Here is a 21,851-nt window from a genome sequence, read left to right on the forward strand (position 1 = left end):
GTTCAACGAGTCGAGTCAAATTCGAGTATTGCTAAGCTCGACTCGAACTCGAAAACTTTAAAAGTAAGCTCAACTCGACTCAAAAACTCATGAGCTAAAAATTATCAAGTTCAACTCGAACTCGAAATATAATATTAAAACTTGAACTCAAAAAGGCTCGAACTCAAAAAAAATTAAAAGTTCGATTGAAGCCTAAAATTTGAGCTCAATTGAAGCGAAAGAATAGTTCGCTCTGTGCTCACCAAAAGGCTTCATGATTTTGAATGTCAAATTACCTCTATTATTTATAGAAGTAAGTAGGGATGCTCTTCTATGTTTCTTAGCCATGTGGGATTGATTTTTTTTTTTAAAAAAAAATTAAACCAAATGACATCATTTATTATGATTTTTTTAAGTCCCTATTTTATTTTTTGATTATAGTTATTAATTATATTTATTATTTAATATGTTTTACCTTAAATATTATGTTTTAGTTGATTGGAATCATTTTGTTTTACTTGATTTTATGGTTTTTAATTTATATATGTTATGACTTGTGATATTTTTATACCTTTTAATATTGTAAACTTAAAAAAAGTGTTACATATATATTAATATTACTTTGAATATTATGTAAAATTAAAAAAATATTATTTTATATAAAATCCGGTTCAACCGCGGTTGAACCCGATTGAACCAGTGAATCAGTACTTTCACCGATTCAATGTCCGGTCCAATTTTAAAAACATTGTGTTCAATAATAAAAAAATTAAGAAATATAAGACGTCAAATTGGGAAAACAATTTTTTTAGGACAAAGTATACAAATGATCCTCGATTATAAGGTGTTATTTTGTTGAGTCTCATGACTATCAAAAGTTACGAAATGGTCCTTCGACTATATGATGTTGTTTTTCGAGTCCCTCGACTATTAAAAGTTACAAAATGATCACTCAAATATTCACTATCTTCCAAATTCGTCTTTTCCATTAAAAAAAATTAACGGCAGTCTGAGCTGAATGTTAATATGGTGTCTGAGATATGATAAAATATATCTTGGAATCTCAAACGATTATCATATTTCAGAAAATAGATTAACATCCAACTCAAACTTTCATTGATTTTTAACAAAAAAATGACGATTTTGGATAATAATGAATAGTCAGATGACCATTTTGTATCTTATAGTTGGAAGATAATTTTATAACTTGGGTTACTTGGGGTTTTCTAGTTCATATACCAGAGGAAAAAATGACGAAATTGCCGTTACTTGGGGGTTTCTAGTTCTGCTTATTCTTCTATTTTGATCTCATTAATCTTATTTATCTTTCATTTTGGTCCCTGCAATCAAAAAAAGAAAAACAACCAGAGTTGTTGGTGGTTGTCTTGGATCAATATCTCCCTAAAGAAATTTAAATTAAAATATATTTTTGTCGAATAAGTGAGACTCGAGGAGAGATTTTTTGAATGCTAATTTGTCGTTTTTTATTAATGGGTTTGAGTTGTTGAAATGATCATAAACAAAATAACAAAGGAAGCACGGTCGCATCATCATCCACAAATAAAATAAAACATAAAAATAGGAGCATCAGAAGATGATGATAATCTTCCTCCATCCAACTGATAAAAAACGTGGAGATTCTTTTATAATATACAATATATTATATATTATAATGGCTGCCTGGAAAGTTGACCCAACTGCCCAAAGCAGACCAAAAACGCAGCTATGGTGGTTCAGTGATTAGCAATACATGTATGTTCGATCCATTTCTGCATTTCCATCATAGAAGCAACAACTCAGAGAAAAAGGTTTATCTTTTGAGAGAAAAAGAGAGTTTTTTATTATTATTATTGAAAATGGAGAAGGCAATCAACAGACAAAAAGTTTTGCTTGATCACTTAAGTCCCACTTCACAATCCCATCAATCATCTGCTGCTGCTACTCTCTTTGTTAGTTTTGAAACATTCCTTTCTTGGATTTTGTTCCTTTTAGTTTGATCTTTCTATTTTTTAAAAGTGGGTTTGTTTCATTTGATCAGCCTTCAATTTGTTCGGCGGGAAACAGTGCTGCTTTTGGGGATGATATTGTGATTGTGGCGTAAGTCGTTTGGGGGCTTTTCAACCATTTACAACTCTAATAATCTATGTTCTTTATGTTCTTTGATCAAAGGGAAATTGTTATCCCACAGGGCATGCCGCACTCCAATATGTAAGTCAAAGCGTGGAGGATTCAAGGACACACCTGCGGATGGTTTGCTTGCCCGTGTTGAAGGTTTTAAAAATGCTATTGCTTTTCAACTTCAGTTGTCTTTGAAATCATATTCCTTTAGCTTCCCGTCATAAGTTGATTTTGCATACAGGCTTTGATTGATAGAACAAAGGTGAATCCAAGTGAAGTGGGGGATATAGTTGTCGGTTCAGTGTTGGCACCTGGTGCACTCCGAGCAACCGAGTGTAGGATGGCAGCATTCTATGCTGGTTTCCCTGGTACTGTCACTTCTGAGATTTTAACTATTTGTTTTCAACTTTCTACTGAACGTCATTCGTTAAATATGAGTTTCGCATATAAATGTTGCTAATATAGTTACATGTTTCAACCAGATACGGTGCTTATTAGAACTGTCAACAGGCAATGTTCATCGGGCCTACAAGCAGTTGTCGATGTTGCTGCTTCCATAAAAGCAGGATTTTATGATATTGGTGAGAATGCTTTATCTTTGAAAGATTTATTGGGATATCTTCAGCTTGGATAGAGTACTAACCTGGTTGGTTTTCAAAGTAGGCATTGGTGCTGGATTGGAGAGCATGACAACGGATGGTTTAGCTGCTGGGTTTGAGAAAGTTAACCCAAAGGCATGTCCAAAACTCACTTTGATTTCAGTATTTTGGATATGTTTTACATTATCAGCTTAATATGCAACTGCATTTATTTCTACAGACGGATAGCTTTGCCCAAGCTCGGGATTGTCTTCTTCCCATGAGCATTACTTCCGAAAACGTTGCACAACGTTATGGTATCACACGGCAAGAGCAAGACCATGCTGCAGTGAGTTCTTCCTTTTTCAATTTGCCTTTACCTACTGATGTAAACTTTATCTTCGTTAGACTGAAAGGCCAATGTAATCATAGGTTGAATCACACAGGCGTGCTGCTGCTGCAACAGCATCTGGTAAATTCAAAGAAGAAATTATCCCTGTAGCCACAAAGGTAATTTCGGGTAGCGAATTATTCGGGTTTAAATTTTTATGATATTTTATTAACTTACGTTGTTAATATGCAAAGATTGTGAATCCTAAAACTGGAGAAGAGAAGCCAGTTGTAATTTCAGAGGACGATGGTATTCGCCCAGATACAAACATGGCAGGTCTGGCCAAATTGAAGCCTGCATTTAAGAAGGAGGGAACCACAACCGCTGGTATATATATATACCAAAAAAATTTGTGAAAGTTTTTACTCTGGCCAGATACAGTATTTGATCTGAATGAAAATTTGTATACCAATTTTTTCTTAGGAAATGCAAGCCAAGTGAGTGATGGTGCGGGAGCAGTCCTCCTTATGAAGCGAAGTTTGGCTATGCAGAAAGGACTTCCAATCCTTGGGAGTTTTCAGGTAATCAAAACTGCTACAAGTTGAGCTTGGATCATCTGTATTTGCTGCACGAGATAATCAACTGTTTTTCTACTCTTCTGTTGGCTTAAAAGCTCGAGTTCCTCACATTGCTTTCTTATGCTCCATTCCGTAGAAGCTTTGCTGCTGTTGGTGTGGAACCTGTTGTGATGGGCATCGGTCCTGCTGTTGCTATACCAGCTGCAGTCAAATCTGCAGATCTGAAGATTGATGATATTGACTTATTTGAGGTCAATGAGGTAGTGGGTCCTTTTTAGTTGATCTTATGTTGATGATTAATGCCATTTGAATTTTACTTTCTTTTCTGAGTATGCTATATGTATATATATTTTTTCCACAGGCATTTGCATCTCAGTTCGTATACTCTTGCAAGAAACTGGGGCTTGATCGTGAAAAGGTCAACTTAACCCCATATACCCGGTCTATGCGTTTCGACTAAGTCTAGTGGATCACATTCATGTTTCTTAAAGATATTTTTCCGAAACCATTATTCAATCAAGGTAAAATCACATTATAAATGACGTTTATGAAATTATAATAATTTATACTATAAAAGCACAACTCATAAATATAATGGAAAAAAATAAATTAATTTAAACATATCTTAAAAATTCAAATTTACGATAAACCAAATATAAATAGCAAATGAGTAATCATTATAAAATCTAATACTTTAAAATAAGGCCCATGTTACCAAAATAGTGTCAACTTAAAAGATAAAACATTACAATACGATATACTTCAAGAGATATGTTGATCCTCCAAGTGCTCGATCAGGTGAATCTAACCAACAATATCTGAAAGGGGAAAACATTTTCGAAAAGTGAACTAGGCTCAGTGTGTCCCAATATTACTATAAAATCATGATAGGTACACTAAACAAATCATAGTCCAGTAAATCTCATAAAATTATACTACAGTAAATCTCATAAAAGAGTTACCTTAAGGGAACATCTTAGGGCCTGAGAGTCTACCCAAGATAGATTTTGGGGTCGTGGGGCCCACCTAAGAATACATCTTAGGGCCGTGGGGCCTACCCGAGAATGATCTCAGGGCCGTAGAGCCTACCTAAGAGTCACATTAGGTCCGTAAAATTTTCCAGCTTGATCAGAGCAGTACTTTATAAATTCGTATTCCAAAAATTCAATTGCACCGTGACATAAATTCCATAAATCCATAAACATGGTAATCATATACCATTTCAAAACAAAAATCAGATAGCAGTCATAATCCATAAACCATCACATTAAATCGGTGCATCAATAAAACAGTAACCAAAGAATTCAGTGTACCACATATTAAAACAAATAAAACAGTTTAGTAATAAATAGGGAACACACCTCGATAATAGGTTCAAAAAGTAAATCTACTGATTGTTGGTCTCACCATGCTCTACTACAGTTTTCGAACCTAATTTATAATAACACTATATTACTAATGGGTAACATAATTAATCTCTAAAATCATAAAATTTACGGGTCTTACGGTTGAATACTGACACACGTGGTTTAACTGATCTAGAAGAGTTGGGTCGAGCTGTCGAACGATCCGTAGAGTCTCTTGTACCTTCAAACAATAATAATTTATCAACCCCAAGTCTTACTTAATTGTTCAAAGCTAAAATTCTTAAGTATATAAGCATTTTCCGAGTTTGACTATCAATTTGGAGGATTTGAGTTTGAATTTGACCAAACGGATTGCGGAAATTGGAATCAGAATATCGAAAAACATAAAGTATGACTTTTCGAAAATTCAAATTCTTGGTCAAAATCAAAGTCAACGGGTTTGACTGATGATTTGGAGGCCTTCGGGTTCGAATTTAGCGAAACGGACTTCGGAAACGGATTCGAAACGTCGAAAAATGTCAGAATAAGTATACTCAAACAAAATCAAATGTCGTTTAATGGCCGTTTAAAGCCGGTCAAAGTTATGGTCAAAGGGGTTCAATAGTCCAATGTCAAAAATTACAAAAATATCACCTTTTTTTAATAATTACCAAAATATCACATTTTTACAAAAAAAATTCCCAAAATGTCACCGTTTTAAAAATAATTACCAGAATGTCATTATTTTTAAAAAATTCCCAAAATGTCACTATTTAAAAAAAACCCAAAATGTCACCGGGTCGGGTCGGGTCACCGGGTCGGACGGTCAACGGGTCGGGTCGGGTCGGGTCGAACCGGTTCGGTCCGGTCAAGCTGGTCAAACATGCAATCAACCAGTTCGTAGCTCCCCCACGCGCAGGGGCGGCACGTGAGGCGTCATCCGGTCTCCATTAATTCATGAAAAAAATTCTAAAAATTCTTTTAAGCGATTTTGAGTCATTTACCAACCCCAGTTCAAATTTTTGAACAGTTGAGAGCTCGATTTCAACTCGGCTGAATCTTTGACCGCTCGACCTCCCACACGCGTCGTTGCCTACGGAGACAATGACAACACCGTCGGACTCAGAACGACACCAGGAACACGATGGTGCGGGAGGTGTCGAAAACCGATCAACGTTCGAAGATGAATTTAAGATTTTCTTGGCGGTGGTGCTAAAAAATCGTCGAGACTTTGACTCGAAATTCACGTCGTTTGACAGCGTTTTGCTATCATTGGTTTACTGGGTTTTGTTCACGAGTCGAAGATGAACACGATGGTGGTTTCAATTTGACAATCGGAGGTCGGACGGCGTCGAGACCAGACTTGAAAGTAAGGGTGCGGGAGGAGTGAAAGTTTAAGAAATGCTTGTGTTTTCTAATTTCAATCAGAAAACACGTTTGGTTTATACCCAAACCTGTCGATACTTCTTGGAGGAATTCAAGGCTTGGTTTTCTTAATTTCCTTCATATTCTAAAATAGCCTATAAATTTTCATAAATTTTAATTTAGTCACCAAATTACATCGATTTAATTTTTTTTTCTGGTTGTTACAATTCTCCCCATCTACGAGAAATTTCGTCCTCGAAATTTACCTTATGAGAAAAGTTGAGGAAACTGAGTCTCCATAGACTCCAATGTCTCCCAAGTAGCTTCAGAGGGGCCATGGTTACTCCATTAAACTTTTACAATTGGAATACGCCTATTCCGAAGAACTCTCTCATCTCTTTCTAAGATCTGAACGGGCTCCTCCTCATATGACAAATCAGGTCTCATCTCTACCTCTTCAACCTGAATGATGTGACCGGGATCTGGATAGTATCGCCTCAACATTGATACATAAAAGACATCATGAATACGATTGAGCTCAGGAGGCAACTCAAGCTGATATGCAACAGGTCCTACCCTCTTCAAAATACGAAATGGTCCAATAAATATTGGACTCAATTTACCCTTACGCCCGAATCTCAAAACTTTCTTCCAGGGTGATACTTTTAAAAAGACCTAATCTCCAACTTCAAACTGAATATTTTTCCTCCTTTGATCTGCATAAGACTTCTGTCTATCAAATGCCTCTTTCAGACGGTCACGAATCAATCTGACTGTATCTTCCGTCTCGCGTATTAACTCAGGTCCCAAATTATTCCGGTCACGCAACTCAGTCCAACATATCGGAGTGCGGCATTTACGCCCATAGAGTGCTTTGTAGGGTGCCATATGAATGCTGGTCTGATAACTGTTATTGTAAGCAAATTCAGCCAATGGCAAAAAGTTCTCCCAGCTACCATGAAAATCAATTACGCAACCCCGCAACATATCCTTCAGAATCTGAAACACTCTCTCAGATTGACCATCAGTTTGTGGGTGAAAGGATGTACTATAATCCAATCTTGTTCCCAAATTCATATGTAGCGCCTTCCAAAATCTTGCAGTAAATCTCAGATCTCGATCAGAAATAATAGACAATGGGACACCATGCAATCTGACAATCTCTAAAATATACAATCTCGCCAGCTTGTCCAAAGTATAATTTACCTGCACAGGAATGAAGTGAGCTGACTTTGTAAGTCTGTCAACAATCACCCAAACTGAATCCTTTTTTGAAGGAGTCATAGGTAAGCCAATAACAAAATCCATAGTAATACGCTCCCATTTCTATTTAGGAATCTTGATAGGCTGTAACAAACCTGATGGATGTTGATGTTCTGCTTTAACTTGCTGACAAGTCAAACACCTAGCCACAAAATCCGAGATGTCCTTCTTCATGCCGACCCAATGATACCTCTCTCTCAAATTCCGGTACATCTTATCTCCACCGAGGTGCATAGCATATGGACTACTGTGAGCCTCATTAAGAATAATATGCCTCAACTCAGCATCATCAGGTACACAATATCGACCCTTAAAGCATAAAACTTTATCCTGATCAAGGGCATAAACTGAGCTTGTCCCCTGCTCTACTTGCTCAAAGATGGATAGCAATGAGCTATCAAGGGGCTGCTTAACTTTAATTTCATCAACCAAAGTTAGCTTAACTTGTAATTCTGCTAACAAAGTGACATTGTCATATAAATTCATCCTGGCCATTAAAGACCTCAACTCCGATATCGCCTTTCGACTCAAAGCATCCGCCACAATGTTAGCTTTACCAGGGTGATAATCAATCACACAATCATAATCCTTTAGAAACTCTAGCCAGCGTTGTTGTCTTAAATTAAGCTCCTTCTGGGTCAGAAGATACTTTAAGCTCTTATGATCAGTGAAAATGTAATACTTCTCTTCATAAAGATAGTGTCTCCAAATCTTCAAGGCAAAAATCACTGCTGCTAACTCCAAATCATGAGTAGGATAATTACACTCATACGGTCGCAGTTGACGTGACATATAAGCCTCTACCTTAGCCTCCTACATTAGAACACAACCAAGTCCTGAATGTGAAGCATCGCTATACACTGTAAAATCCTTCCCAGACTCTGGTTGAATCAACACTGGTGCTTGAGTCAAAACCACCTTTAATTTCTCAAAGCTCTCTTGTTGTGCCTCGCCCCAGTCAAACGGCATATTCTTCCTTAACAACTTTGTCAAAGGAGCAGCAATGATCGAGAAGCCCTCGACAAAACGTTGATAATATCTTGCCAAGCCCAAGAAACTACAGATCTCAGAGACGTTCTTGGGTCGTTTCCAATTCGCAATAGCCTTGATCTTGTTTGGATCGACTTGAATACCTCACGCAGAAATAATGTACCCCAAAAATGACACTTCTTGAAGCCAAAACTCACACTTGCTTAGTTTGATATATAGTCGATGTACTCTCAAGGTTCGCAGAATAATCTTTAAATACAACCACAAATTGATCCAAATATGGAAGGAACACACGATTCATCAAATCCATGAAAGCTGCTGGAGCGTTTGTCAAACCAAAAGGCATTACTAAGAATTCATAATGATCATATCTAGTGCGAATAGCCGTTTTTGCAACATTGGACCCCTTAACTTTCAATTGATAATACCCTGAACAAAGATCAATCTTAGAGAATATAATAGCTCCTCGTAACTGATTAAATAAGTCGTCAATCCTTGGTAATGGGTACTTATTCTTAATCGTCATCTTGTTCAACTTCCGATAGTCAATACATAGCCTTAGCGACCCATCCTTCTTTTTCACAAACAGAACTGGAGCTCCCCAGGGTGAGGTACTATGCCGAATAAATCCTTGATCAAATAATTCTTGCAATTGGACATTCAACTCCTTAAGTTCCTTTGGAGCCATGCGATAAGGTGTCATAGAAATAGGTGAAGATCCCGGATAAGTCTCAATCTCGAACTCTACCTCTCTATCAGGAGGTAACCCAGGCAACTCTTCCGGAAAAACATCAAGAAACTCGCTAACTGTACGAATTTCCTCGATCGTGGACAAGGAACCTTTAGTGTTCAAAATACAGGCAATGAAAGTCTCATATCCCTTCCTGGTCATACGATCAATTTCCATAGCTGAAATAATATTGGAGAGATAGCCACATCGTTCACCAATTAACACAACAGTCCGACCATCTGAAGTCTTCATAGTAGCTCGCTTGTATTCGCAATCCAGATTTACCTTGTGTTTATTCAACCAATCCATCCCAAGAATTAGATCGAACTCCTCTAAAGGAAGCTCCATAAGATCAGCGAGAAAAATTTCTCCCTGAACCTCCAGAGGACAACGTCGAAATACTTTATTCACTAATATTGTCTGTCCTACTGGACTCGTAACCGTAACAGTATTATCAGTGTTCTCGATCGAAATCTGAAGGTTTCGAGATACTAAACTCAATACATAGGAGTGGGTAGAGCCATTGTCCTGTAATGCAAAGTATGGAATATAATAAATAGTAAATGTACTTGCAATAACCTCAGGCTCATCTCTTTCATCCCGACATCTAGTGACGCAAACCAAAGTTGGTTGTCTAGCCTCAAAAAATGTTGGCCCTCTATTCTGCTGAGGTCGGGCTCTACTGTCTGTCCTGGACGCTGAACCATGAGCCTTTACTTGGCTATGATATCTAATTGGAGTCTGTACTGTAGTCTGAGAATGCACAGGAGTCTGGGTAGCGGTCTGCTCAGACGAAGCTAGCTGAGGACAATCCCTCCGAAAATGACCACTAGATCCACAATGAAAACATGCTCCGATCTTCCTATAACACTCTCCCGTGTGTCGTTTACCACAAAAGTCACAATGAGGCACTTGAAACGTAACCGAAGAACCACCTCTACTAACAGCTGAAGGTGATGATGATACTGCAGGCCTGAAGCATGTATTGCTCATCTGAGGGGCTGAAGTACGAGTCCTCTTACCGGACTATGAGAATGATTCATTAGGGCCAAAAGATTTCCTAGATCGCTCCTGATCAACACACTCTCTACCAGAAGCTAAAGTCGCCATCTCCTCAACATCCTTGGCTCTGCTCACCAGCACATCAGAAATCTCATCTTGAAGGGCTACCACCTGCCTACGTAGCTCGTATTTGAGTTCGAGTGCAAATTTACGGCATCGATCTCTCTCGGTAGGCACCAGACTGATTCCATACTTTAATAATTTCAAGAACTCTATCTCATACTCTGAAACAGTCATGTCACCCTGAACCAAGTCCTGAAACTGTTGTCGTCTCTGGACTAAGTAACTCTCACCCAAGAATTGGCTCCGAAAATGCTCCTTAAAGAAATCTCATGTCAAACGATCGATAGGAACACTACTGGTCACTGACTCCCACCAGGTGTGGGCATTGCCATCTATCATCGCTACTGCCCCCAAATATCTCTTAGTTGGGTCCAAACCCAACTGATCCACGCGTCTTTCTGTATCCTGGAGCCAATCTTCTGCTTCAGTAGGAATTCCTCCAAGCTGTCCTCCAAAAGTCCTGACCCCATTGGCGATCAGAGTTTGAGAAATAGGCACCTCGGATCCAGCACCAGCAGCTCTGACCGCTCCTTGAATCAACTGTAAAAATTGTCTACCAAAATTCTCATCAAATGCAACTCTGGTAGAATCAGGCTCACTATCGGTTGCTCCCCTAATCGGTGTAGTCATGCCAATCCCAGCAGCAGGAGGTAAATTTGCCGGGGTCGTAGGAGCAAGATAACCTGTCGGAGGTGGGGGATCTACTCGAATCTCGTCGATCGGGTCTGCAAATCTAGCCACTCGACCTCGTCCTCGGCTAGTTCGACGTCCACGTCTAGCACTCATTTTGGTATATCTCTAGTTTACTACAGAAGATAAAACTTAGGGTTAGATAAGCACTTGGAGTCTCGAACACAATTATAATCGTAAAAACTTTGAGACATGGCCTTAGCAACAGGTTTTGTAAAATATTTCAAAATCGTATTTTTAATTTGGACTCATACACAGTTCGAGGTTTAAAAACCAAAAGCTCTTATACCAATTAAATATACCCCCTAGACCCGGCCTATGTGTTTCGACTAAGTCTAGTGGATCACATTCATGATTCTTAAAGATATTTTTCCGAAACCATTATTCAATCAAGGTAAAATCACATTATAAATGACGTTTATGAAATTATAATAATTTATACTATAAAAACACAACTCATAAATATAATGGAAAAAAAATTAATTTAAACATATCTTAAAAATCCAAATTTACGATAAACCAAATATAAATAGCAAAGGAGTAATCATTATAAAATCCAATACTTTAAAATAAGGCCCATGTTACCAAAATAGTTCCAACTTAAAAGATAAAACATTACAATACTATATACTTCAAGAGATATGTGATCCTCTAAGTGCTCGATCAGGTGAATCTAACCAACAGTATCTGAAAGGGGAAAATATTTTCGAAAAGAGAGCTAGGCTCAGTGTGTCCCAACATTACTATAAAATTATGATAGGTACACTAAACAAATCATAGTCCAGTAAATCTCATAAAATTATACTGCAGTAAATCTCATAAAAGAGTTACCCTAATGGAACATCTTAGGGCCTGAGAGCCTACCCAAGATAGATTTTGGGGTCGTGGGGCCCACCTAAGAATACATCTTAGGGCCGTGGGGCCTACCCGAGAATGATTTCAGGGCCGCAGAGCCTACCTAAGAGTCACATTAGGTCCGTAAAATTTTTCAACTTGATCAGAGATATACTTTATAAATTCGTATTCCAAAAATTCAATTGCACCGTGATATAAATTCCATAAATCCATAAACATGGTAATCATATACCATTTCAAAACAAAAATCAGATAGCAGTTATAATCCATAAACCATCACATTAAATCGGTGCATCAATAAAACAGTAATCAAAGAATTCAGTGTACCATATATTAAAACAAATAAAACAGTTAAGTAATAAATAGGGAACACACCTCGATAATAGGTTCAAAAAGTATATCTATTGATTGCTGGTCTCACCACGCTCTGCTACAGTTTTCGAACGTAATTTATAATAACACTATATTACTAATGGGTAACATAATTAATCTCTAAAATCATAAAATTTACAAGTCTTAAGGGTTAATACTGGAACACGTAGTTTAACTGATCTAGAAGAGCTGGGTCGAGCTGTCGAATGATCTGGAGAGTCTCTTGTACCTTCAAACAATAATAATTTATCAGCCCCAAGTCTTACTTAATTGTTCAAAGCTAAAATTCTTATATAAGCATTTTCCAGGTTTGACTATCAATTTGGAGGATTTCGAGTCTGAATTTGACCAAATGGATTGCGGAAATCGGAATCAGGACATCGAAAAACATAAAGTATGACTTTTCAAAAATTCAAATTCTTGGTCAAAATCAAAGTCAACGGGTTTGACTGATGATTTGGAGGCCTTCGAGTTCGAATTTGGCGAAACGGACTTCGGAAACGGATTCGGCACGTCGAAAAATGACAGAATAGGTATACTCGAACAAAATCAAAGGTCGTTTAATGGCCGTTTAAAGCCGGTCAAAGTTATGGTCAAAGGGGTTAAATAGTCCACTGTCGAAAATTACAAAAATATCACCTTTTTAAAAATAATTATCAAAATTTCATTGTTTTACAAAAAATTCCCAAAATGTCACCGTTTTAAAAATAATTACCAGAATGTCACTGTTTTTAAAAAAATTCCTAAAATATCACCGGGTCGGGTCGGTCAACAGGTCGGGTCAAACCGGCTCAGACCGGTCAAACTGGTTCAGACATGCAATCAACCAGTTCGTATCTCCCCCACGCGCAGGGGCGGCGCGTGAGTCGTCGTCCGGTCTCCATTAATTCATGAAAAAATTCTAAAAATTCTTTTAAGTGATTTTGAGTCACTTACCAACCTCGGTTCAAATTTTTGAACGGTGGATAGCTCAATTTCAACTCGGCCGAATCTTTGACCGCTCCACCTCCCACACGCGTCGCCGCCTACGGAGACAACGGCGACACCGTCGGACTCGGAACGATACCAGGAACACGATGGTGCGGGAGGTGTCGAAAACCGATCAACGATCGGAGATGAATTTAAGATTTTCTCGGCGGTGGTGCCAAAAAAAGTTAAGACTTTGACTCAAAATTCACGTCGTTTGCCAGCGTTTCGCTATAATTGGTTTACTGAGTTTTGTTCACGAGTCGAAGATGAACACGATGGTGGTTTCAATTTGACAATCGGAGGTCACGGCGTCGAGATCGGACTTGAAAGTAAGGGTGCGGGAGGAGTGAAAGTTTAAGAAATGCTTGCGTTTTCTGATTTCAATCAGAAAACACGTTTGGTTTATACCCAAACCTGCCGACACTTCTTGAAGGAATTCAGGGCTTGGTCCCTGAATTTCCTTCAACTTCTAAAATAGCCTATAAATTTTCATAAATTTTAATTTAGTCACCAAATTACACCGATTTAATTTTTTTTTCTGGTTGTTACATCAACGTTAATGGAGGTGCAATGGCCCTCGGGCATCCTTTGGGTTGCACAGGTACTTATCCTACAGAAATTTGACAATTTGTAGCAAGTAAAAAACTGAGCCTCTGATAAATAATGATAAGTGCAAACAATTCAGGACACAAACATGTACCAATTTGCTTTACCGTCTAAAAAGATACTATACTACATGTTCTAACTTTTGCAGAGGATAGGCTTTGATCTTTAGGATGGTATGGTGTTAATTTTCGATATCTATTGTTTGTGTGTATCAGGGGCTCGTTGTGTTAGTACGCTATTTTACGAGATGAAGCATCGCGGGAAGGACTGTCGGTTCGGAGTGATCTCAATGTGCATAGGCACTGGAATTGGAGCAGCAGCTGTCTTTGAAAGGGGAGACTATTGATGAACTCTTCAATGGTGGAGCTGTCTATCAAAGGATGCTCCATGTATGTGTTTGTTGGTGTCTTATTGTTTGTATTAGGTATATGCCTTTTCATATTCCCAAGAGATAATAACTGTGAGTTGACAAAGCTCTAAGCGTTAGAATCAAAATAACATTTTTTGAAAAAACTCAAGAGTGGTGGTTGAATATATATTTATATATATATATTCTCTAAGAATGATGAAGCTTTGAGATACATGCTTGAGGGAAACCAAGTTGTTTCAAGCTTTAACCCCTTTATGCTTTCAAGAATCAAAGGTTTCAAGATGATCTAATTCACATGAATGCAACCCTGGCTATTCTCAACTCTTTAACGCTGAATCCGTCGGGACAAATATTATACAAGTGCGTCATAAATACTCTGCCCGGTAGCCTTCTCAGGGAAAACGCGATTGGCATAACCTTTCAAAGTGAATGCATTAAGATCCATCATCTATGTTAACAATGATATTTGCATAAAAACTGACATTGGAACTAAAAGCATTTGCAATTTTATGAAAAACATAATCAATCTAGAACCATTGCAGTAAGTGTGGCAATCTGTCCAACTAAATTTCAAGTATCTTACAGTGGCGAGAGTTAAGAGCTTTCTTTCTGCACCAGATTTCTCATTAAAACAGAGAATATGGCCTAGAACGATTATCATTAAAAGAAACAAAGAGGACGAGGCACTCTCATTCCGGATCAGGTGAGCCTCCCGGGACCAGCTGCATTGCACCAAAAGAGAAATAGTAGTAAGAAATTTGATACCGGAATCTGTTACAATGTGTGGACTTTGGTTTCTCATTTCCCAAGTCGCAACCCTTCCTTTATATCTATCAGAGATTTGTTTCAATCCATGAAGTGATAACTCGTAACTATACTAATCCTAAGCAAATTACGGTGTTAACTTCTAACAAGAAATGCATTAACTAAATCAGGGGATGAACATTTAAACTTACGATGGCAATGTTGTTTCCATTCAGCAAAATTTGATCAAGCTTCGTGATCCGTCTTCCTTCAGCAGTGATCTCACTGTAATATGGAAAAAAGAAGCAGAGAATCAAACAAGATCAGCACGAGCTATAAGAGATGTTCTACTCAAGGCAGCAAACATTCAGAGATCACTTATTCATGCTGCCAGCATGGGTCAGACATGTTGTATATATACAAGTTCTTGTATAGCACTATTGTTCTTGAATCGATGCGAGCAAAACAAATCAAATACCTTGCCCTCTCGAAAGAAATAGCCATCACCACCCAGAAAAAGTTAGAGAGTAGAGACTTCAAAGAAATTCAATTGGGGGGGGGGGGGGAATAAGGCTACCCAAAATATGAGATTTGTTAAATGCAAACAACATGACTAATACCCAGAAAACTTTATATCTTCCTCATCAATTTCGTAGACCTATTTACTAGTGACCGAAGCATAAAACCCTAAAACACAGAACAAAATAGAACATTGCAGGGAAAGGTTGAGCTGGTATATCTAAATCAAAACATTCAAGGAAAAAGGGGAGGAAGATTACTATTCAGTGACATCTTCAAGGACCATATTGACGTAAACATCGAAGCCTCTTAGAGTACCCACGAGCTCCTTGTCCCCTTTCATTATCACCCATATTTTGGACCCTATGCACCTGTCTATCAACTCTGCAAGAAAAAAAAACACATACCCAAATTGGTATTTTGTCTGGTTTTCCCGACGAAGTGAAGGAGAAGAGGGCGTCACCTGAAGGAAGAAGCTGCGAGGGGTTGTTTGCCATTGATTTTGACAGATCTTCACACTGAAACTAAGAAAGCTCCAATTTTGGATTCAATTATGACCTAAGTATGGTAGTGAAAAGACTTCATTGAATGAAACAGGTTCGATTAGCCCAACAGACTTCAAACCTCCGACCCAGCAATAGTCAAGTCGTTCTGGGCCGAACATCATATACTATCTTTCTTTTTAAAATTAAAACTATTAAAAATTATTATTTAATATTATAACGTTATTAAAATAATAATATATTTTAATATTGTTAAAGGTTTACTATAAAAACGATCATTTTTGCTTATATTTTGTTCATTATATATCATCAATTTGAGAAAGTTATTTTTCCGTCACTTATATTATTGATCTATTAAATTTTAATCGTTTATATTATCGATAATTAAATTTTGGTCATTAAATTATTAATTTCGATTAGTTTGATGATGTGACGTGTTACTCAAAAGAGTTTATTTTTTATTTGACCCTTAAAATTTATATAAATTATTATTTTGACCCTTAAATTTAGATAAAATATCAATTTGATCATTGAATTCGACCATAGTCTCTTCTTCGTCAACTACCACTCACCACTGTCTTGGTCGGTTTCCGTCGACGTTATCTCCAATAATCGTTACATCTCAAAAATTTTAATTCACTCTCAATTTTTTATTAATAAATATATTTTTAATACTATTTATTAAAAGTTTTAACATATTTTAATTCACTCTCAAAATAATACTTGGTAAAAAAAAATTAATTCACTCTCAGTTTTAATGTATATATAACATGTTAAAACTTTTACCAAGTGAAAATACTTGAGTCAATGGTTACTCCTCCTTTTCCCTTTATTATCTTGAGTGTTAAACCTACAATTGAAGGGATATGTCAACTAAAATTGCTCTAAAGATATATATATATATATATATATATATATAAATAATGAGATTCCATTCATATAAATTCAATTCCATTAGACATATTGAAGGGTCCCATTGGCATTAAATTTAATAGGAATTAAATCAAATTATGATTGAAAATGAAATCTTTAGTATAAATCAATGCAATTTAAGAGGAAACAATGGAATATTTTGATAAACCTACGCAACTTACTGAGGAAACAATGAAAGGACAATTCAAATCTTGAATTTTTGAATTGAGGGACTAAGAATTAGAAATTTCTCATTATTTTTTATATTATGCTATTATCTAATTGATCGATTAAATTATTGAATTAAATTAAAATTATGATTAATGTGTCGTCTCAAATCATTTCGGTTTAAGAAATCAATTTCCATGATCAAGAAAGTTAATGGATCCCAACTTGGCAAACCACCCAAAGTTAAATAACTCTGTTTCAGCAAGCTTAGCACTTGAATATCATGCAATACAACATTAATTCACAATCTGCATTATCCCTTTGTTCTGGGTTTATGGCCAACACCAAGAAACAGCAGCTTCCTTCAAATTCTTCTCCCAACACGTCCATGAATCACCAACTCAACTCGGAAAATCAATTCAGGCATTGGACAACACAGTGACACGTCGGTTCGACCGAGCTTCCATAAAAGCTCCCCCCTCCAAAAAATAAAAAAAGAGTAAGAACTGGAAACACATATGTTTGAGATCTGCAAAAATATTGGCCTCAAATTTCTTGTAAACATCAAGTTATTAAACTAACATGAACAATGAACCAACAACCGTAGGCCCTTCCGGGCTTTACCTCTTTACTTTTCCATGTGAGACGAAACTGGTCATTGTCTTTAGTCGCATCAGATTCAATGTCTTAAAAAATATCTGCTTGCTCACATGCTGGCAATGTGTTTCTGTAATAAACATATTACAATGTTCTGACAAGATATGTTTCGCTTCAGTCAACTTAAAATGCTGTTTAACCAAATCCTTTCATCCCAATTAATCATGGAGTCTGATCTTCTTTACAACCCTTAGCGATGAAATTGAGATATTCTAAGTTATTCAAGTTTGTCTAATTAAAATTTTGTAACACTTGAATGGACTCAATTTGAGTTCGAATTCTACTCAAACTATTATTGAGGTGAAGCGAGTTGTTAAATACCTTTTAAAAAGTTCATGAGTAACTCGAAAAAATAATATATTAAATTTTTAATTTTTTAAATTAAGTTATTAATAATATTAACATTTATATGTTGTTCTTTTTCAAATATAATATAAGATTTTCATGTATTTGAGGTCTAGGTTCGAGTTCGAGCTTCAATTGAGCTAAGTCTAAGAATGTTTCGAGTTCAAATTTTTAGAGCTCGAGATTCAATTTTTTATTTTGAGTTGAGTTTGAAAATTTTTAAACTTTAATTGAGCTAAGTCTAAGAATATTTTGAGTCCAAGTTTTTTTCTAGCTTGAGATTTAATTTTTTATTTTGAGTTGAGTTTGAAAATTTAAAGATCACTAGCTTTTGAGTCAAGTTCAATTTTTTATTACAAGTCGTGCTTGACAACTTTAAGCCCGTAAATTTACGAATGTAAATATATGATTGATAACAACGCATGGCACACCCAATTTTCAAACCCAAGATTTTTTTTTTTAAAAAAAAACAACCTTCTTTTTTACCATTAATCTCGATCAATGAGTTCAACCGATTATCCAATACGGAAGAACAAGTGTATGGCGAAGGGACAAGCCACCAGGGCAAAGCACACTCCGGTTCTTAGATTAACATTAAATCTCCCGAGGTTAAAACCATCATATGAGCATTTCTTATATATAAATAAATCCCCATGTTACTATAGATCTCAAGCCAACCCTTCCCCACTCACTGCTCCGGTGTCCGTCTCATCATTGGGATTTTTATATATAGCAGATCCTTAAGTGGCTCTTTAAGGTTGCACATGAACAAGGAGGACAAAACACCAGAGGTAACAAAAATATCTTGTCAATTATAATGTATGTTGTCTGAAATGAGTATAATGATTTGTTTCAATTGTTTGCAGATCAAGAAGATGAATCTAAAGACATAGTTTTTGCTTCAAAGCATAGAAGACCGAAAAGGAAGAAGTTTCAGTTTAAGCAATTTACATTTCCTTGCAATAGAGATGTTGCAAGGACCTGCTTCTATAGTACTATTTATTTGAGTAGAGTGCGGAGCTCTCACAGTGGACAACAGCAGCATTGGGCTCAATCGATGAAGAAAGACGATATCGCTAGAGGGTTCGTCGTTAGTCTGATGTCGGATTTGGGTACTCGTGCACCGTCGTCGTCTGCCGGAAAAAAAGATCGATGTAACACCGATGAAAAGAAAGAGAGGCTTCAAGGGGATAAAACCAGAACCATGTCTAGAATGAAGGAGCTGTTGAGATGGGCTTCTGCTACGAAATCGGAGAAATTAAGCGTGAAATTCATCGGCAGAAAGGTAAGGGAAAGTTCGAATTCGAATTCTTTGCTTGTTTAATTAAGAACTGATGGACTTAATGAAGTTAAAACCGTCCACAGGTTTTACAATTCAGGAACCGTGAAGCACTGAAAGGTGTAGTAGCAGCAAATGATGATCAATTTAGCTACGAGTCCCCTAAGATAAGCTTTAGATGGGATGTTGAAAGCTGCACCACTACTTCCTCAGCCTTTTCCGGAATGTCGATGACTTCTTCGTCGAGAAACGATCGAAGCTGCAACATAGTATCGATGAATTCGACTCCGATACACGGCCTGAATCGATGCTCTAGCAGGAGAGGAAATTGGATAACCACAGACTCTGAATGTAAGACTGATGTATATGTGTGTAATGTGTATTCCTCTGATCTGCAGTTTATATTGATTCTATCTGTATGATGTTGTGGACGCAGTTGTGGTGCTGGAGCTATGATGACCAAAGCAACGATTTAAATAACGGTCCATTATCATAATAGAGGTCGTTATATAACAGTGAAGGTGACATATGAAATCGTTATTGCACAATCACAATATCCGCAACGCAACAAAAAACATGGCTGCAACCGTAATTTTAATCCTTGAATCGAAGGCTGAAGCAGATAATTTCTGGGTTGGAATGTTAAGAAGGAAATACTCCATTGGTGTAGATTTGATTGATTGACTAATTAATTGTTGTTTCTTGCTTCTTTAAATGGATCAATATTAGTTTGAGGATTATTGGCATGAAATTAAAACCAATAACTCCTCCATGAGTTTTAGGGATAAATCTATAGTATAAAAGTCATTTTCAATAATTAATTATTAATGGATCTCTTTTTCATATAGGATAAATATCAGTTACTAAATGAATTATCCAAAATATATTTTGTTTTGATAGGTGAATCTTAAAAGAAGAATGTTAAATAATACAGTTTTATAGATTTAAATAATTTATTTATATAAATTATAATTTTTAAATTATTTATTTAGATGAAAATTAATTCATGCTATAATTTTCAATAATTAATTATTAATGGATCTCTTTTTCATATAGGATAAATATCAGTTACTAAATGAATTATCCAAAATATATTTTGTTTTGATAGGTGAATCTATTAAAAGAAGAATGTTAAATATAATACAGTTTTATATAGATTTAAATAATTTATTTTATATAAATTATAATTTTTAAATTATTTATTTAGATGAAATTATTAATTCATGCTATATTTTAAATCATTATATTTTACATAATTTTTTTAAACTTTAGTACATATAGACTCATCTAATGTTTTTTTTATAAATTTTTGATAAATATAAAATAGTATTTATCTAAAGACTCAACTATTAACAATAAATTTTCATATTTTTGCATACACGATGCTCAAACATGAGATATTAACTACCGAAATCTTTTAGTTTACACTAAATCTTAAATTAATATAAAATTAAAAATATATATTATTTAGTTGGATTCTGCCTCTAGAAATACATCATCTTATTTGACAATCATATTCGAAACTTTATCATTGTAGTGTTTCTTGTTGAGATGCATACTCAAATGGTTACGTTTAGTGCATGGATTTAAATTATGGTTACAACCGTATTTTTTTCTCGTGTTATTTTTATTACGATTGTAGACATAAAAGATATTATTATAGTTATTACGGGTAAGTTGATTGTAAATTTATTTTAAGGAGTTGATTCTTTTAAAAGGAACAGATTTTTAAGGAAAAGAATAAGAATAACGGAACAATAGTGGGAATAGCAACAGCTTTTTTAATGATTTTGTGTCATGCCGTTTTATGGTCGGTGTTACCGACATTACATTGCGTCCTCGAATGCAGTTCCAATAACAACAGGTAATTTTGATATACAACAGTCTAATATAAGGTTAAAAGAAGGTACTATCGAAAATATTAATATTTTATTAATATTTTCGGTAGAACGTTATTTAAAATATTATTTTTTTTATCGAAAATGTTAATTTCGTTACTTAAAATGAATATTTTTGATATTAACATTTTCAGTAGAAAAAAATAATATTTTAGATAGTATTTTACCGAAAATATTAATAAAATATTAATATTTCCGGTAACTTCTTTTCGTAACCTTATATTACGCTCTCTTTCCTAATACATCCCCTCCAGCAATATATTTCCAGTAATCCCATAAATTGTGTCTGCAAAATGGTACGCTGCTTTCATACTTATATGAGCTTGAAGACAGCATATGCCTACTACTGCATAGCTCTTCATCTGCTAGCAATTGCATATAATATTAATCTACTTATATGAGCTTTCTTCTATGGGTTTATTTGTCTATGCAGCTCTTTTTTTAACTTTTTTTTCTCTTTACTGAGTTTTTGGTTTAGAGAATTGACGTATGTATCTTTTTTTTCCCAGTGTTTATGGTTTTTTAGGAGTAAAACATTTTTTTTATTTTGAGTAAAATGAT

General features: G+C 35.8%; 3 protein-coding genes across 3 annotated transcripts; 2 read left to right on the top strand and 1 right to left on the bottom strand.

Moving 5' to 3' along the window:
* The first annotated feature begins 1,732 nt into the window (after window positions 1–1,732).
* On the top strand, window positions 1,733–14,249 carry LOC120165882 (3-ketoacyl-CoA thiolase 2, peroxisomal-like). The gene is made up of 14 exons (XM_039175314.1): window positions 1,733–1,928; window positions 2,018–2,076; window positions 2,168–2,243; window positions 2,339–2,465; window positions 2,580–2,678; window positions 2,761–2,831; window positions 2,917–3,024; window positions 3,108–3,185; window positions 3,261–3,393; window positions 3,490–3,583; window positions 3,718–3,844; window positions 3,946–4,003; window positions 13,840–13,890; window positions 14,111–14,249. Exons 1-14 carry the CDS (start codon window positions 1,734–1,736, stop codon window positions 14,239–14,241), a joined length of 1,407 nt encoding a protein of 468 aa, XP_039031245.1. The 5' UTR covers window position 1,733; the 3' UTR covers window positions 14,242–14,249.
* A 560-nt stretch (window positions 14,250–14,809) lies between these two features.
* On the bottom strand, window positions 14,810–16,096 carry LOC120165957 (sm-like protein LSM5). Its single transcript, XM_039175386.1, has 4 exons — window positions 15,992–16,096; window positions 15,789–15,912; window positions 15,222–15,294; window positions 14,810–14,987 (listed from the first exon to the last, which is right to left on the bottom strand). Exons 1-4 carry the CDS (start codon window positions 16,023–16,025, stop codon window positions 14,955–14,957), a joined length of 264 nt encoding a protein of 87 aa, XP_039031317.1. The 5' UTR covers window positions 16,026–16,096; the 3' UTR covers window positions 14,810–14,954.
* Window positions 16,097–18,614: 2,518 nt separating this feature from the next.
* Window positions 18,615–20,033, top strand: LOC120166071. Its single transcript, XM_039175449.1, has 5 exons — window positions 18,615–18,692; window positions 18,850–18,904; window positions 18,980–19,398; window positions 19,479–19,743; window positions 19,829–20,033. The coding sequence occupies exons 1-5, from the start codon at window positions 18,615–18,617 to the stop codon at window positions 19,846–19,848; spliced, it is 837 nt and encodes a 278-aa protein (XP_039031380.1). The 3' UTR covers window positions 19,849–20,033.
* Window positions 20,034–21,851: the final 1,818 nt, after the last annotated feature.

Source organism: Hibiscus syriacus, unplaced genomic scaffold (genome assembly GCF_006381635.1).
Source record: "Hibiscus syriacus cultivar Baekdansim isolate YM2019G1 unplaced genomic scaffold, ASM638163v2 tig00111621_pilon, whole genome shotgun sequence".
NCBI lineage: Eukaryota > Viridiplantae > Streptophyta > Magnoliopsida > Malvales > Malvaceae > Hibiscus > Hibiscus syriacus.

Bases quoted from the DNA above. Each gene is read 5' to 3' on its own strand.
- LOC120165882 (XM_039175314.1), top strand. From the start codon at position 1,734: ATGTTCGATCCATTTCTGCATTTCCATCATAGAAGCAACAACTCAGAG. The intron at 1,929-2,017 runs GTTAGTTTTGAA...TCATTTGATCAG, and splicing joins CTGCTGCTGCTACTCTCTTT to CCTTCAATTTGTTCGGCGGG. The intron at 3,845-3,945 runs GTAGTGGGTCCT...TTTTTTCCACAG, and splicing joins ACTTATTTGAGGTCAATGAG to GCATTTGCATCTCAGTTCGT.
- LOC120165957 (XM_039175386.1), bottom strand. From the start codon at position 16,025: ATGGCAAACAACCCCTCGCAGCTTCTTCCTTCAG. The intron at 15,913-15,991 runs GTGACGCCCTCT...TTTTTCTTGCAG, and splicing joins CTCGCAGCTTCTTCCTTCAG to AGTTGATAGACAGGTGCATA. The intron at 15,295-15,788 runs GTAATCTTCCTC...TCCATATTACAG, and splicing joins CTTGAAGATGTCACTGAATA to TGAGATCACTGCTGAAGGAA.
- LOC120166071 (XM_039175449.1), top strand. From the start codon at position 18,615: ATGAGTTCAACCGATTATCCAATACGGAAGAACAAGTGTATGGCGAAG. The intron at 18,905-18,979 runs GTAACAAAAATA...AATTGTTTGCAG, and splicing joins AGGAGGACAAAACACCAGAG to ATCAAGAAGATGAATCTAAA. The intron at 19,744-19,828 runs GTAAGACTGATG...TTGTGGACGCAG, and splicing joins GATAACCACAGACTCTGAAT to TTGTGGTGCTGGAGCTATGA.